This window comes from Myxine glutinosa, chromosome 8 (genome assembly GCF_964187855.1).
Source record: "Myxine glutinosa chromosome 8, kmMyxGlut1.1, whole genome shotgun sequence".
Taxonomy (NCBI): domain Eukaryota; kingdom Metazoa; phylum Chordata; class Myxini; order Myxiniformes; family Myxinidae; genus Myxine; species Myxine glutinosa.
Window position 1 is genome coordinate 33,415,603 of NC_136268.1, and position 16,944 is coordinate 33,432,546.

Consider the following 16,944-nt stretch of genomic DNA (forward strand, 5'->3'; position numbering starts at 1 on the left):
CCAAATATCAACAAATCAGTATGGTTATCAATTTTCAGCGAAAAAAGTTTCCGAACCTTTTTTCAGTTTGTGTCCCTATTCACCTTGCTGTCCCTATTCACCCTATTTTACGGTACATGCAGAATGATATCATCATCATCCATGATCATATTATTTCCAAAGAAGCAATTCTGCCAAGTGTCCAAGCAGAGAAAGAAACGGGGTGGTTTGTCATTCGTCACCATGCAGACTTGGGATTCAAACCCGTAATCGCAGACCAGGTTCTGCATTAGCCAGCTGGTATCATTTCGGGTTCATAATATTAATAGAGTAAATAATATAATGAGACGAACTAGGTTAATAATCGTCGTAAAATTTGACCACGATACGGTGGAATAGCCCAGGTAGGCAAGAGCATGCCTCGACAAGCTTGGAAGCCGTGGAGAGTTGTGCGATTGGTTCTTGATGGGTGAGGGCCTGCCTGGACCAAGAAAGTGCACCAGGAAGTTGATGTAAAGACAGAGGAAGCATATCAACGAGATAAGCTGGTGAAATCTTCACTGGGGGTCACATCGTCATGGGGGGTGGGTGAGGGAAGTTAAAGGTAAGGGTTTTCTTTTGAAACAAGGATGCCCTCGACAGCTCATCATTCTCTGGAGGCCTAGCTTCAGTGGGGCCTCAGATATTTGGAGCAACCTCAGTTGGGTCGTGCCATTTCTGCAAGGTTTGCAATCCTGCCTGGCCCATTTATCACAGCAAAGATGGAGCATTCCCAGAGTTGTTACATCCTTACAATTTCATGCTCCGCTCCCCCCCCCCCCCCCCACCCCTCACCCGACCCCAAAAAATTAAATTAAATACAGATCAAGTCAGATGTACAGTAAACCCTCCTCCAAGCTTCTCTGCAAGAAAGAGGCCCTTCGTTTGGTGTGGATGGGTGGTGGTATACATATGTAGTGATCATAATACCGAGTGAAGCTGTTGAGTTGCATGGACAACCTTGTACAACATTCATCAGACAGATAAAGGCTTTATTAACGAGGAGTTTTGCCAAGGGCAAGGGAAATCATATGGGATATATAATCTGGTGTGTCCCCAGTACGCATGGGATATATAATCTGGTGTGTCCTCAGAATGCATGGGATATATAATCTGGTGTGTCACCAGAATGCATGGGATATATAATCTGGTGTGTCCCCAGTATACATGGGATATATAATCTGGTGTGTCACCAGTATACATGGGATATATAATCTGGTGTGTCCCCAGTATACATGGGATATATAATCTGGTGTATACATGGGATATATATAATCTGGTGTGTCCCCAGTATACATGGGATATATATAATCTGGTGTGTCACCAGTATACATGGGATATATATATTGTTGCAGATTTGAGAATCCTGTGTTTTTTTGTTGTAAATATCACCCTGAGTAGTGTAATGATTCCTTGTAAATATCTCCGTTTTGTGTGTAAAGGTCAAAGGTCGTCCTCTTAGTTACTCCATCGCAAGCACGTAGGCCATCATATACCCTTCTAAATAGTTATTTCCTTATTATGTGTATTAGTTTAAGGCTGTGTTTCCCATTAGTTGAGTCTGCATTGCATCAGATGACATAAGATAGTTCCCTTTTCCAATTCCCCAAAGCCTCCATTCCCAAAACCTCCATTGCCAACCGCATTTACCAACTACACCATTCGACTCCATTACGCACGCGGTCAAGCCTCGGAGACGAAGGGGGAGGAGCTACATTACGGGCGTGGCCCGCACCTCGTCATCAGAGGGTGGAGCCAGGAAAGCCCTTGCCGACCAACCAAGGATGAGTGGGTATGGCTCAAGAGGGTGGGGTTATAAAACCCATTGCATCAGCCCCCACCAGGAGTTGCGTCAGAAAGGAAGAGAAGGGATGAGTTCACCTAAGGGGAGTCCACCGCAGCTTTGAACAAACCGCAGCTTTGAACGTCGACAGCGGTGACGGCAGTTGCGGCCACGAAGCAACGTCGCCGTGTGGAGACGATTGGGGAGAGTCGGCGGCTGCTAAACTCGAGCCGGGATCACACCAACCACCCGCATCCTTCCCGCCTTGTGATCCGACCTCCTCGTCCGTCCAGCCACCCAACTCCACCCGAACCTTCCTCTCCTTCCAGCCATTCGTTCCTGCCTTCCTCCCCCATTCGTGTAAGTCTGATTGTCGTCTGTTTTGTGTGTCTTGTCCTGGGGTATAAGTAAGTTTGTATAGGTAAGCTAGTGTTGCACTGTGTCTTCTGGTCCTTCCATCTTTCTGTCTTTATTTTCGTATCCTTCCTTCTCCTTGGTTCCTTTTGATTGTGTACATAATAGTAGTAATAAATTATTGTTCTTCCTACCTTGCCTTCTTTCCTTCACATCCGTTAGTCCTTGTCTTTTCCCAATTGAATACCTGTGGCACGATTTGGCCAACGTTCAAGAATCGGGTCAGTTACTTGCTAATGGTTCGTGCCGCGGCTGCTAATCTGCTCGGCAATTAACATCTTGTCCGCGGTCTCGAACGGGGTTGCTCACCTGCCTCTCCGGAAGGAGCTGGGCAACTTCAGGACTCACGTCGGTCAGTCATAAACAAGGGGATTAATCCCCCCTTCTTAAGGGGAAAAAGGCCGATGTAGAGATCCGTAACAATATATAATCTGGTGAGTCACCAGTATACATGGGATATATATAATCTGGTGTGTCCCCAGTATACATGGGATATATAATCTGGTGTGTCCCCAGTATACATGGGATATATAATCTGGTGTGTCCCCAGTATACATGGGATATATATAATCTGGTGTGTCCCCAGTATACATGGGATATATATAATCTGGTGTGTCACCAGTATACATGGGATATATATACATATATATATATAATCTGGTGTGTCACCAGTATACATGGGATATATATATATATATATAATGTGGTGCGTCACCAGTATACATGGGATATATAATCTTGTGTGTCACCAGTATACATGGGATATATAATCTTGTGTGTCACCAGTATACATGGGATATATATACATATATAATCTGGTGTGTCACCAGTCCACATGGGATATATAATCTTGTGTGTCACCAGTATACATGGGATATATAATCTGATGCGTCATCACTCATCAGTATACATAAGATATATAATCTTGTGTGTCACCAGTATACATGGGATATATATATATATATATATATATATATATATACTGTATATATATATATATATCTATATATATATATAGATATATATATAGATATATATGTATATATATAGATATATATATAGATATATATGTATATGTATATATATATATATATGTATATGTATATATATATATATATGTATATGTATATATATATGTATATATATATATGTATATGTATATATGCCGAGAACGAGGACTTAGGACTTGGGACTCAGAAGAACTCAGAAGAAAGGAGCAACGGATATATTTATTGGAACTCGAGTACTCAAGCTTGAGGACAGCAAAGTTGCATTGAAACTCACAAGGAATGACCAACAGTACAACAAGATGCTCTCAAATAATTCAATTAACATTGCTTTATATAAAGGAAAGTCAGGGGTGGAGTTAGCTCACAAGACACAGAGACAGAATGGGCTCATTGGGTCCCCCACCATAGTCCCATCCTGTTGTTCAGTTAATTAAAGGAAGTTCATCCAAGGCCAGTCATGGGTTAGCTTCTGATAAGGAGATGGTCAGCATTATGTGACAACATGTTTACAACTTTCTGTATAGCAGCTGGCTTGGGAAAGTACAAAGGGGAGTGGTCACTCGTAAAACTGTCAACTTGCAAGATAATGGCAAAAACAGGAAACAGGCAAAGAGAGATAAGGGTTGCCTTCAAGGCCTGGAAAGGGGAACTAGAGATTGCGCCCACGCAGGCCAGAGCACAAAGGCAGAGAACTCCTTATTAGGATATTACACATCCTCAATGCAGTAGAAAGAACTCAGTATCATGAGAGAGTACAGTAGCAAGTCAAAACAAAACATATAATTGGTTATACTTGGTAATTGGTAAAGCAGCAAGGATATACAAAGGGGGAGGGGCATTACAGCTCCCTACATACCGCCCTTTTGGATCTAAGATACAAAGTTATCTACGAGCCAATCAAAGGCCTTTATTTCAAACAAAAACAGAAAAATCATTCAACATATCACGCGAAGGCAGCCCCGTAAGAATGTCCCGTACCAAAGCACCACACAAACTCAGTAGGATGATTCGCGTCTGTATGTGAGTATGCAATGTAAGGCCGTAAAAGCAGAGTGATCAAATGGCACACAAAATCCACCAAAAGAGGTGGAAGAGAGAGAGAGTGTAACTAAACGTAACGTACCACACGAATGCAGCCCAGTGAGCATGTCCCGTACCCAGTACCGCACAACGAACCCAGCAGGCTGATCCGCGGGTGTGTGGGTGCAAGTGGGTGTAAGTGGATGTATGATGTAAGTCGGGTGTAGATGGGTGTATGAGGTGAGACCGTAGAGACATGAAGATCGAATAGCGCGCCAAATCCACAACGAAGACCTCTGGTTCCACCGGGGTCCACACCCAGGAAGATCTCCGACCCACCCTTGGACCACAGAGGTGCAGCCGGACTCCTCCCCAACTGGAGCTCGCCCAGGCTTCCCCAAGTGAAATCCTTGTCGATCTTCAGCGCTCAATCGATATTCATGTTCATGAGGTCTCTTACGTGCTGGTGATCTGGGGAAGACACAACATCGTCAGTATCAGGTGGCTCAAACCTATGGCCATGAAATAAAGCATAACGATCCAAAGGTGGGAGAGAAACTTCCTTTGGGTCAAAGTCGAGATCGTCCGAGGCGATGCTGCTTGCTTCGCTGTTATTCAAGGGCGAATCTCCAAAACAATCAGACTCGGAACTCAGAGTATTTTCACGATCGAGTTCCTCTCCATCCGGGCTTGGGTTCACAGCTGGGTCCAAATCCCGAACTGGGTCAGTGGCGTTTGACTCACTGTGGGCTTGTGAGACATAAAGGTGAGCTCGTGAAACATGGAGAGGCAGAGCCTGCATTGAAACATAAACATCAGCCGGGGACCCTCGCAAGTGGCCCACATCATCATTGGTAACATCATCAGTAACATTATTTTCAGGTGGCGTAGGCCTGCGGAGTGGACGGCCCATAGTCATAGCCACGGCATGGCATATCGTGAAGAAACGAGAGGAATCCTTCAGGAAATCGTCGATTTCTTCTTCCGACGTGTCGGGGCCCAGTTTAAACGGCCTTCTAGTAGCCTGAAATGCTTCGAGGTCCGCATAAGTGTACTCGACATCATTATCGGTAATATCAGCAATGGAAGAACAATCTTCGGAAGCGAAGATCTCATTGTCGCGGCCCAGGGACTCGTTCAGGTCGTCGTTCCAGGATCCGCGACTGGCAGTTGAGTTGACAGCTGGTGTGTCATCCGGACCCGCGATCCGCTGGTCGATCATCACCATGGCCTTTTCCGGTGTCGTCGTCAGTGTCCATCCTGTGGAAAACTTCCTCACACACGCAAGGACTAAAGCCTTGATTATCACACAACTAACCACGATTCCAAGGACTATTGCCAAAGCGGTTAGTACCCACTTTACAATTGTGCCTGTCCACCCTTTGAACCAGTCGGTAAGCCACTGGTGGGAGGCTTCCCGATCCAAGCGATCCCTTGTCAATGAGTGAGCGCTTTCCCTTAACGTTATAATAGCAGCACTGACACCCTGTGAGGGGTCAGGAATAAAAGTGCAACATTTACCCTCAATTATCCCACATACCCCTCCTCGTTCTGCCAATAGCATATCTAATGCAACCCTATTTTGCATAACCATTGTACGCAGATGGACAACTGTGTCCAACATTTCGTCGTGTGCTGTAGCGGTGGCGTTGGCCACAGTTTCTAAGATTAACGCAATTTTGTCAATGCGGTAACTGTTCATGACCGTCCCAGCCCATGGGAAGAAGAAGCTAACGGCTTTCTCCCAATCAGCGCCGTGTAAAGTAGTGGTGTCGTCGTCGTGCCAATAGGTGCTTCGTTGTGTCCTTATGAGTGCGGTGGTATTATGCAAGTGCTGTCGCATTTCCATCTCTGGGAAAACTGATCCTAAATAGCAAATTCCTCCCCAATTATCAGGTAAATACGGGTAAGCTTTATTCCCGCATACAAACATGGTCCCGTGCGGGGCCACTAAATGGGTGGTCATGCAAGTGAGAAGACCTGGGATAGTGTTTGTCCCGTTTTCCCCTTTCCATGCCAACTGGAGGTGTGTGAGGTTATGCAAGGGCGAGCTTGTAACGTTCACTAGGAGCGTGTGTTTCCCTTTTCTCGGGTCCGCGGGAAGGGTATCTCTACACACGGATTTGCCTACCATTACTTGGCCCTTTCCTTCTAAGCAGAGGGCCCCCCATGCCGGCTTGACCCAAACCGGCGCCGGACGTTCCTCAAAGTGTCGGGACTGGATGGGGGGTGAATACTGGAAAACTCGTTTACACGCAGTTCCGTCAGAACCTTGGCTTGTCAGGGTTGTACTAATGCATTTGGTATCTAGTGGCTTCGAGCACAAATCATTGAGTGATAGGGGTAACACTACCATTGGTATGCCTGCTGTGCTGGTGCGGGGAAGGTGCATACACATCCAACACTGTGTCCTATTCTGTACTGTGGCCATATGCCGTGCGACCTTCCAGTATGTGTTCTCCTCTGGCTTCCTTCTTACTTCCTGGGCAGGAGGGGGTTTAATGACGTAGGCGGCACAACTAGGCCGGAATTGGTGTTGGGTATCTCCCCTCTTTTTGTTCCTTCTAATCAGCGTGCGCGGGGGCCATATTCCACATTCAAGTATTATCGTGGTGTGTGGGCCGACGAGGGCATGCGACAGTAGGAGAGTAGTATTGTCGATGCCCGTGCCCCATTGATATCCTGCGGCGGCGTGACTATTCACGGTCCCAGTAAACCTTCCATTTTCCACCTGTCTAACTTTAGTTAAGACTATGCGTGGGGTTGTCATGCGTGCCTGTGGTGTCCCATTGTGTACCACCATGGCTTCCATCCATCTTACAGATAACCACTTGAAATGTGTCTCCAACTCACAGCAATGTACTACTATCCCCTGTCCCCGGGGAGCCGTTATGTATTTGACGGAGTAAAGTTTAAATAACGTGTAGTTGTCGTGTCCTGGGTATTTGGGGAGATCCTCTCTCAGTGGGTTAAACTGCAGAAGCCTATCCTTAGCGGGGTTTGTTAGGCAGCTGCCCAGAATTCCCATCATCATGACCGTCATCGCCGCCCTTAGGAGACTGTGGTGCCCTAGACGGTGCATTGTCTTCAGCGGTGTGAGGTGTGGTGTCTGCAGCAATGTGAGGTGCGGTGTCTTGTGTGGCTTGTGGTGCGGGGATGGACAACTTACAATGGGTGGCGTGGATCCACGAAGGTTTACCCTCGCAGAAGACTGCCGTCGGTGTGACCAGTAGCACCTGGAATGGTCCCTTCCACCGTGGCTCCAAAGCAGCCTTGCGGGTGAAGTGCTTCACGAGCACCCAGTCGCCGGCCTGAAAGTTGTGGATGGCGTGGCCTATTGGTTCAGGCAGCGCCTCTCGTACTCGAGCATGGATGCTGCGTGCCACATTCGACAAGCCTATGCAAAATCTCAAAAGCATGTCATCCATTACTGGCAAAGCAAGGGTGGACATGTCTGTTGGTGCTGAAACGGGCAAGCTCATAGGTCGTCCCATTAATATTTCGTGGGGGGAAAGGCCCGTAGTGCGACCCGGGGTGGAACGAATGCTCATCAATGCAAGCGGAAGAGCCTCTGGCCACCTCAAGCCTGTGTCTGCGCAAAGTTTCGCTAGTTTATTCTTTAAAGTCTTGTTCGTTCGTTCCACAAGTCCTGAGGACTGTGGGTGGTAGACGCAATGGAAGGATTGTTTAACGCCCAACGCCTTCAGGATGCCCTTAACCACCTGCGCCGTGAAATGGCCTCCTTGATCTGACGAAATTATCTGGGGAATGCCAAATCTGCACATAAAATCCCGCACGAGGCGCTTCACTACTGTCGGAGCATCGGATTTGACGCATGGGTATGCTTCGACCCATTTGGTGAACGTATCTACGATTACCAACACATAGCGAAACGACATGCTTGGTTCCAATTCTGTAAAATCGAACTCAATAGTTGCGAACGGCCCACTTGGCGGGGGCCGTCCCCCATCATGTGCATGTCTCGGTGGCGCCCCTCTATTGTGTTGCTGGCAGACCACACACGATCGGCACACTTCGGATACAATCCGTGACAGTCCTGGCGCTGCCCAAGTGTAGTCTATCTGTCCCATCACCCCCCTCTGGCACACATGACCATTCTGATGAGCCATGCGTGCCAGCCAAGGCAGTAAAGCCTGGGGTGCTATAGGTTTTTCATCAAGGGTCCACATTTCCCCTGGCCCAGGGCGTATCGCTCCTCGTTTGAGCCAGACCTCGTGTTCGGCCGTCGGTGCAGCATTTTGCAAATTTATGATATCGTCCTTAGTTGGTGTGGCGGGTGGTCCCGCAGTCGGTATGTCAGCAATCTGTGCGGCTGTCTTCTGTGCTCGTGTCACCATCGGCATGTTGCGTTCTATCTGTTGGTTGGCGGCCTTTCCTGCCGCCTCGTCCGCCCTTGCGTTGCCCCGGGCAACGTCAGTGTCCGCCCTTTGGTGGCCACGACACTTAATTACCGCGATAGCGCGGGGAAGTAAAATGCTTCGGAGGAGCCCTTCTACCAACGCGCCATTCTTTATCACTGAACCGGCAGATGTGAGAAAACCTCTCATCTTCCAGATGGCTCCTTTATCGTGGACTACGCCGTGAGCGTAGGCCGAATCTGTGTAAATGTTGACGGCAAGGCCTTCCGCCAAGCTGCACGCTCTGGTCAAGGCGCACAGCTCCGCCTGCTGTGCGGAAAATGTAGGTGGAAGACGCCCGCTCTCTACCGTTTCGCTATCCGAGCACACGGCGTACCCGGACAACAGAGACCCGTCCCATGCGCGCCTAGCTGATCCATCGACATAATATATACAGTCGGGGTATTCTAAGGGATTGTCCTTTAAATCCGATCGCACCGTGGAGACTAGCTGCACAACGTCGGAGCACACATGAGGTTCGCCCTCCTCAGGAGTGGGCATCAGTGAGGCTGGGTTGAGCGTCGTGCAACGTTCGATCGTGATGTTGGCTGCAGTGATCAGTGCGGATTCGTATTGCATTAATCTAGTGTTAGACAAATGCTGTGTGCTTCGCTGTGACAACAGCGAAGTGACGCAATGTGGTACTCGTAGCGTTACTGGGTGTCCCATAACAATGTCCGCTGTTCTTTCTACTGCGTACCTGGCCGCTGCCACGGCTTGCAAGCACACCGGAAACCCTTGTTCGACCGGGTCTAGCTTTTTACTAAAGTAGGCCACCGGCCGCTCCTTATCCCCATGGGTCTGTGTCAAAACTGACTGGGCGAAACCTCCCACGGCGTGAGTGTAAAGGGTAAATGGTTTCGCATAATCCGGGAGTCCTAATGACGGTGCCGTAACCAGCGCCTGTTTCAGCCCGTCAAAACATCGCCTCAATTCATCCGTCCATATCAATAGGTCCGGGGCATTTGATTTGGTCGCCTCGTACAGTGGTTTAGCCAGCAGCGCAAAATCAAGTATCCAAGTGCGGCAGTATCCCGTCATACCTAGGAAGCGCAGCATTTGCCGTTGCGAGCGAGGGCGAGGCAGCTCCGTGATAGCGGTCACTCGTCCAGCATCCAATTCTCGTTTTCCGTGCGAAATGGCGTGTCCCAAGTAAGTTACAACCTGCCGCACAAACTGAAGTTTTGGTCTGCCTACTTTGTGGCCTTTGGCCGCCAAGGCCTTTAATAGGGCCAAAGAATCCATTTCGCACGCCTCCTTTGAAGGGGAGCAAATCAACAAATCGTCAACGTATTGCAGCAACACTGACCCTCCCTTCAATTCCACATCCGCCAGGTCGCGGTGCAGCGCCCGGGAAAACAGAGTGGGGCTATCTGAAAACCCCTGAGGTAGTACTGTCCAAGTATACTGGCGCCCCCTATGGGTGAAAGCGAACAAGTATTGTGACTCAGGCGCGATGGGCACAGAGAAAAACGCAGAACAAAGGTCGATGACCGTGAAGTATGTTGCGTCCGGCGGAATTGACATCATGAGGGTTTCTCCGTTTGGAACTAGTGGGTGTATGCCCTGTATCACCTTGTTCACCTCCCTTAAATCCTGTACAAATCTCCATTTGTCCTTTGACGGCTTTTTAACTGGCAAAATTGGTGTATTACATGGGCTGTTAGTTTCTACGATAATCTTCTGTTCCACTAGGGATTGAATCACTGGTGCTATGCCTACGTCGGCCTCAGGTCGTAGCTTATACTGTTTTACGTTTGGCAAGCGCATCCCCGGCTGCACTGCTATCACTAGAGGTTTGGCGTCTCGCATCCGTCCAACCTCGCCGTCGCTTTTGGGCCATAAATTGTCTGGCACCTCCGCTAGGAGGTAATCCGACTCACCCGGGTCCGTCAGCACTGCCCTCATGGCATAGGTGCCTTTGGGGGGCAACTCTGCCTCTTCGAACTTTCCGTCCCTCCGTTCTGCCTTAATGTCAATTGAGAACCCTTCACCGTTTTCGAGCTGTTTCAAAGTCCAGCGGCCCCTCTTACACCGATAACCATGTAAGGGAACTTCTCGTAACCTCCCTACCATCCAACCTACACTTTCCGGCGGCCACCCTTTGGCAGTAGTGAGGGTAACATGGGCGACCGCTCCTTCGGGGTATTGGGTCAGCGCATGCTGACTCGGGGTTAGGACTACCTCAATTCCTATTCCCTCACGCCCGATCCATACCCGTGACAAGTGTAGAGGCATCCATTCGCCCAGCTTTTCCTTAACCCTTTCCCGGTAGTTCTCGTCCTCACCCGTTGCATCATAGTACGCAGTGCAATGGGGTGGATTATCCTTTAAGTCCTTTATCGAAATTTGGTGCTGTTGCATCCAATCTCGCAGCACTGAACTGTCCAAACACACATTATCTATGATATATGTCCAAGCAGACAAAGCCCCTGGATCCAAGCGCCACCAATACGCGGTGGGGCCGGGACGAGCCAGTGCCGTCATCAACAAGTCGCGTTTAGACTCCGCGACGTCTACGAAAACTCCCTCCTCGGTACATGAGATTTGACAGCCCAAACGGCACAATAAATCCCGTCCCAGCAAATTCGTCGGGGCGGTAGTGGTCATCAAGAAAGCATGTTTAGCCTCCAGCGGGCCGCATGTTACTCGCACTTCCTCCGAAATAGGAAGCGCTTGGGGTAAACCCGAAACACCCAGTATTTGAACGTTCCTGGCCGTAGGGCGCAAAGAGGGCAATTGCCCCTTGTTAATTGTGCTGCGAGTCGCGCCCGTATCTACGAGAAATTCTAATTGTCTTCCCTCCACGTCCAACATCATGGTTGGTTCCTCTGCCGGTGTCATGGTCAAGAGAGGACACTCCTTGGGCGACTCGCCAGCGTCCCGTCAATAGGCCCCTCTATTGTATTGGGGCTGAAACCCCTTACGAGCCTTTGGGCAATCACGTATCCAGTGTCCCATCTGCTTGCAATAATGGCACGGTTCCTGCGGAACCGGTGGTGCGGAGGGCATAGGTCGTCCCTCTACGGCTCCCCTTCCGCCCTGCCTACGTTCTGGCGGCCCCCAAAGTGACTGGTTCACTGGTTGCCACTGCGGCGGACCCCGAGGCGGGGCCCAGTTCCCCCTTGGTCCGTTCTGCATCCCACTATTGGGGGGTGGTCCGGGGTTTTGGAGAAGGGGTCTTGGTGGATACCAATGTTGGGGAGGGGGCCCTTGCACATTCCAAGTTTGAGGGTTTTGAGGAGGAGGGGGGAGAGGGGGTGGTATTGTCCATTGTTGTTTTATTTCGTCCATATTAATTAGTCCAAAATCTTCCTCAGTACAACCGTCGTGGTTTTCATTTTCGCTGTGGATCCACTCTCCGTTGGGGAATTGGCCCTTATAGAAAAAAGGATAACGACTCCTCCTATGTTCCTCTGGACCTCGAACAGGTCCCCACTTCTGGCACTGTTCGTGTATGTAGTTCTGACTCTGATCCCCTTTTTTATTTTGGTTAAATTGAGCCCGTTTCTCCTGGACGAACATTTGCAATATTTCCTCCTTAATATCCTTCTTCTCCTCTAGGGAGGAGCCCGGGCATTGTTCCAGTTTGTCGCATAATTCGTTGGTTGTCATTCCCTTCCAGCCGAAGAGGACGGTCTGTACCTGTTTCTTTAACACCGGCCGAAGCCCCTCGATTAGATATTGATTTACCAATGGTTGGGGTAGCCCTCCCAGCTGCATCGGACCCAGTCCTCCCCAGCGCGCAATGGCCTTTTCCAACCTTTCTCGGTACTCTCCAATTGGTTCTCCTGCCTTTTGTTTTATGGCCCCGATCTTTCCCCAATCCGGACCTCCTGCTGGCAACAGCGCCTGCTCAATAGAATCTAGCAGCAGGACCTTTTGAGCATCCCATTGCGCTTGTGTTAACAGGGGGTTTGCACCAGCCCTTGGGTCTGCCACCGGCCAGTGTGCTCTTTGTCTAGCCCTTTCCCATACCTTGGGTGGGAGCACGGACACTCCCATATGGGTTATGTCTCGATAGTCGCACTCGCCATCCAAAACCCAATTCGACATGGTCGGCACTATCTGCCGTGGATCCTCAATAAGCAAATGTTGAATCCTTGCCCGCATTACAGTTAAAGAGGATTCTTTCCATGGTACTCTTTCCCGAACCCCATGACCTGCTGCGTCAACCCCGATAACTTGTACAGGGCACAATGTTTTCCTTTCCTCTCTTTCCTGACATTCCGATGGGGTAGTTTGTGAGGTCCTTTTCCCCTTACAACCTACCAGTGAGGGGTATAACCCATCCGGTCCTATCGGTGGCGGGAACCCTGCGATGTCGGTCCCGTCATCTATTCCGTTAGCCCCGAGTTGTGCAAACGGCCTTCCCTGGCTCGGGTGGTTCTGGGGCATCTGGGGCGCGATGGTAGCGGGGTTATAGGGAGGTGGTAGCGGGGGCGCAGAAAGGATAGGTGGTGCCTGAAACCCCGGGACAGAGCTTAGGACTGGGGCTGGGGAGGGTAGATTGGTCACTGCCTCCCCTCTCGCGGGGTCTGGGTTTTCAACGAGCGGCATCAGTCGCGCGTTGGCCTGCCTCTCTATTTCCTTAAGCGCTTCATCCTGCTCTTTATTCGCCTGTTTCCTCAGACCCTTGAGTTTTGTTACCTCACCAGCCAAGCTGGCCTGTTTCGACTTTGCGTGTCGCTTCATCGCTTCTTCCTTCCACCAGCCAAAGACTTTCCAATAGTCAGGCGGAAAGTGTTTCGTGGCCTGTTCGAACTTTTCTAATGTCTCATACAACACGTCCAATTTTTCCAGCGCAAAAGACCCTCCTTCGGGCCACGGTTCTCCCAAATCCTTCGTCAATGCAACCCATGACTTCCCTGGTCTCACAGCAGCATAGCCATACCTCTTAAACATAAAAAATGCTGGGGTATGTCTAAGCGGTTCACCTGCCTTTACTGTCTTATTACCCATACTGTTACCCATCCTAGGAAAATTTTAGTTTACCGACGTAGCCTTGTACTCGTGAGGATCGCCCGCCTCGCGTTTACAGCCGTCTACCTAACTCTGAGAGGCTCGCAGCCTCGTACCCGTGAGGTTCGCCCGCCTCGCGTGGTACGGCCGCGCTACCTACTCTCCTGAGAGGCTCGCCCGCCTACACAGCCGTCTATCCTACCCTTACTGCACTTTCCTGGCGTCCTACGCCCGTATAATAGTTCTGATCTTACTTAAAATTCCAACGTCTCCCGGGTAGGCCTCGGTTCGGGACGCCGCCCTTATCCTTACCCTCACAACCCAGAGATCTATTACCCCTTAACCTCAGGCGCCCAACGTGGGGCACTTCTCCTTACGTAACGTTACCCTAACGAGTCCATAAACAATCAGTTGCTCCAGGACCCAAGCGGTCCGTAATTAAATTTAGGTTCGTGGAACAGGTATGAGCAGGGAACGGAACGTACGGCGACCGAGCAAGAGAGAGTGGGTTACAATTTGGACTGACCCCCGGGCTAAAAAGGAAAAAACAAAAGAAAACCACAGCTCACCTGACCCGGATCAATTGCCAGCTGGTCTCTCACCACTCCCTTGCCTGGGACCGCGTCCCGGACTGCCCAGACTGATCCCACCGCTGCCACCAGTTGCCGAGAACGAGGACTTAGGACTTGGGACTCAGAAGAACTCAGAAGAAAGGAGCAACGGATATATTTATTGGAACTCGAGTACTCAAGCTTGAGGACAGCAAAGTTGCATTGAAACTCACAAGGAATGACCAACAGTACAACAAGATGCTCTCAAATAATTCAATTAACATTGCTTTATATAAAGGAAAGTCAGGGGTGGAGTTAGCTCACAAGACACAGAGACAGAATGGGCTCATTGGGTCCCCCACCATAGTCCCATCCTGTTGTTCAGTTAATTAAAGGAAGTTCATCCAAGGCCAGTCATGGGTTAGCTTCTGATAAGGAGATGGTCAGCATTATGTGACAACATGTTTACAACTTTCTGTATAGCAGCTGGCTTGGGAAAGTACAAAGGGGAGTGGTCACTCGTAAAACTGTCAACTTGCAAGATAATGGCAAAAACAGGAAACAGGCAAAGAGAGATAAGGGTTGCCTTCAAGGCCTGGAAAGGGGAACTAGAGATTGCGCCCACGCAGGCCAGAGCACAAAGGCAGAGAACTCCTTATTAGGATATTACACATCCTCAATGCAGTAGAAAGAACTCAGTATCATGAGAGAGTACAGTAGCAAGTCAAAACAAAACATATAATTGGTTATACTTGGTAATTGGTAAAGCAGCAAGGATATACAAAGGGGGAGGGGCATTACAGCTCCCTACATATATATATATATATGTATATGTATATATATATATATATATATATATATATATATATATATATATATATATATATATATATATATATGTATATATATGTATATGTATATATGTATATATATATATATATTGTTGCGGATATGAGGATTGAGTTTTTTTTTGATTGTGTTGTATTGTATACCAATTGTTGTGAATATTGCTTTAGTCTGGACCCTCCTGCCTCCAGTGTTGTATAAAGGTCAAAGGGCATTCCCGTAGTTAGTTCAATAAAGCATACATGAAGGACACTATAATATCCCTGTTCAGTAGTTTATTTCCTTATTCTGTGTATTAGGTTAAGGCTTTGTCTTCCATTAAAATGACACTCCATTGCACCAAGTGAAATAGAGTAGATTCCTTTCATTCCCCATTCCCACTCCCAAAACTTTCATTGCCTTTCGTCATGGCCAAGCCTCGATTGCAAATTACATCCCCTCCAAAACCACCATTGAACATGTGCTCGGGTCGGGGAAGAAAGGCGTGCCCGCCCATCGTCATCAAGGGCGGAGCTAGAGGGCCGTGCCGACCAATCAGGGCCGAGGTGAGCACACCGATGGGCATGTCCTGAAGGCCGGCGGCTTGATCGCCGGAGGCGATATAAAAGCGCGCACGCAAGGACGTTGTAGAGTGGAGTAGTTGCTGAGTTGTGTAAAGAGATGATCCAGGAGAAGCGAGAGAACCAACTGCGAGAGTACATTGAGATCACCCAAGGAAGCTTTGTAGACAGCAACGGCTGATCAAGTGGACCGATGTGTGTTCCTGAGCTGGTGCTTTTCCGAACAGAGTCCGAGGCTGGCATGGGAGCAAAAGAACATAGAGAACATTAAGGAGATCATCATCCAGGGAAGCACAAAGCCTGTTGTAGTCCTGGCAAAGCACGCGACGTCCACAGCAGCAGCAGCAGCGGCGGCGGCCACAGCAGCAACAACACTCAACAGCCGCTTGGGGCCTGGACGGCGGTTTTGAGCAGGGCCGCGAAGGAACGGCGGCTGCTAAACGCGCCGATCGTGCTGCAGGACCCCTTGGACTTTCCTCTCCCTCCAGCCATCCACCTCCCGCCAGTCCTATCATCATTCCCCGCGTGAGTCTGTCTTTGTTTGTTCTGTCCTGGGTATTTAATTAAGTTTGTATAAGCTAGGTTGCACTGTGTCTAAAATCTTCCGTAAATTATTTTCTTATCTTTCCTTCTTCCTTGGTTATTTTGAGCCTGTATATAGTAGGAATAAATTTAGTAGTATTTTCAACCTTTTTTTCGTCTTCTTCTTTTTTCTTTTTTTTTGTATACAAGATCGAGGCTCGTGAAAGAGCGAACATTAATCACACAGAAAGACAAACCGACACATAAAACATATAACATCGGGAGCGGTAGACAAGATGGGGAGAGAGGGGGAAGGACACAAACACAACATTTGAGAGCAGGGACCGAGAGACATGGAGACATCGAGAGATCTGAGAGAGGGCGAGGGCTTTGGGGGGGGGGGGGCGCAAGGGAAGGGGGCGGTGGGAGAGGTATAAAACATATGGACACTGCCAGGACTTCCAGGAAAGAAGTTGGAATTTCAAACAAGGTGGATCTGGGGTGAATTAGCGGGGGTAGAAAAGATCAAGGTTTTGGATGGGGGAAGATAAGAGATGGTGGTGAACAGCTGTTTTAAAGACCTGGAGGGAGGAGTGGGATTGAAGGGAGTGAGGGAGTTTGTTCCAGAGGCGGGAGAAAAGAGGAATGAAAGAGTGAAGGTGAGCAGAGAGCCGAGATTTCGGCAGTTTAACCATCAGAGGGTTGCTGGCAGATCTTGTGCGACCTGTAGGAATATTTCGGGGACAGAGCACAGAGAGAGCTGGGGGTGCAAGGCCGGAGAGGAGTCGGTAGAAGACAGAAAGACCACCTACCTGCCTGCGGTGAGTGAGTGAAAGGCCC

The 16,944-nt window shown here is 49.1% G+C and overlaps 2 protein-coding genes across 4 annotated transcripts in view; both read right to left on the reverse strand.

Annotated features, from left to right (window-relative positions):
* LOC137432048 (microtubule-associated protein RP/EB family member 3-like) overlaps positions 1-16,944 on the reverse strand; it is a 97,936-nt gene that overhangs the window by 39,953 nt on the left and 41,039 nt on the right. The window lies entirely within an intron of this gene.
* Positions 3,426-14,442, reverse strand: LOC144893264 (uncharacterized). The gene is made up of 2 exons (XM_078783161.1): positions 14,195-14,442; positions 3,426-7,620 (listed from the first exon to the last, which is right to left on the reverse strand). The coding sequence occupies exon 2, from the start codon at positions 7,325-7,327 to the stop codon at positions 4,673-4,675; it is 2,655 nt and encodes an 884-aa protein (XP_078639287.1). The 5' UTR covers positions 7,328-7,620; positions 14,195-14,442; the 3' UTR covers positions 3,426-4,672.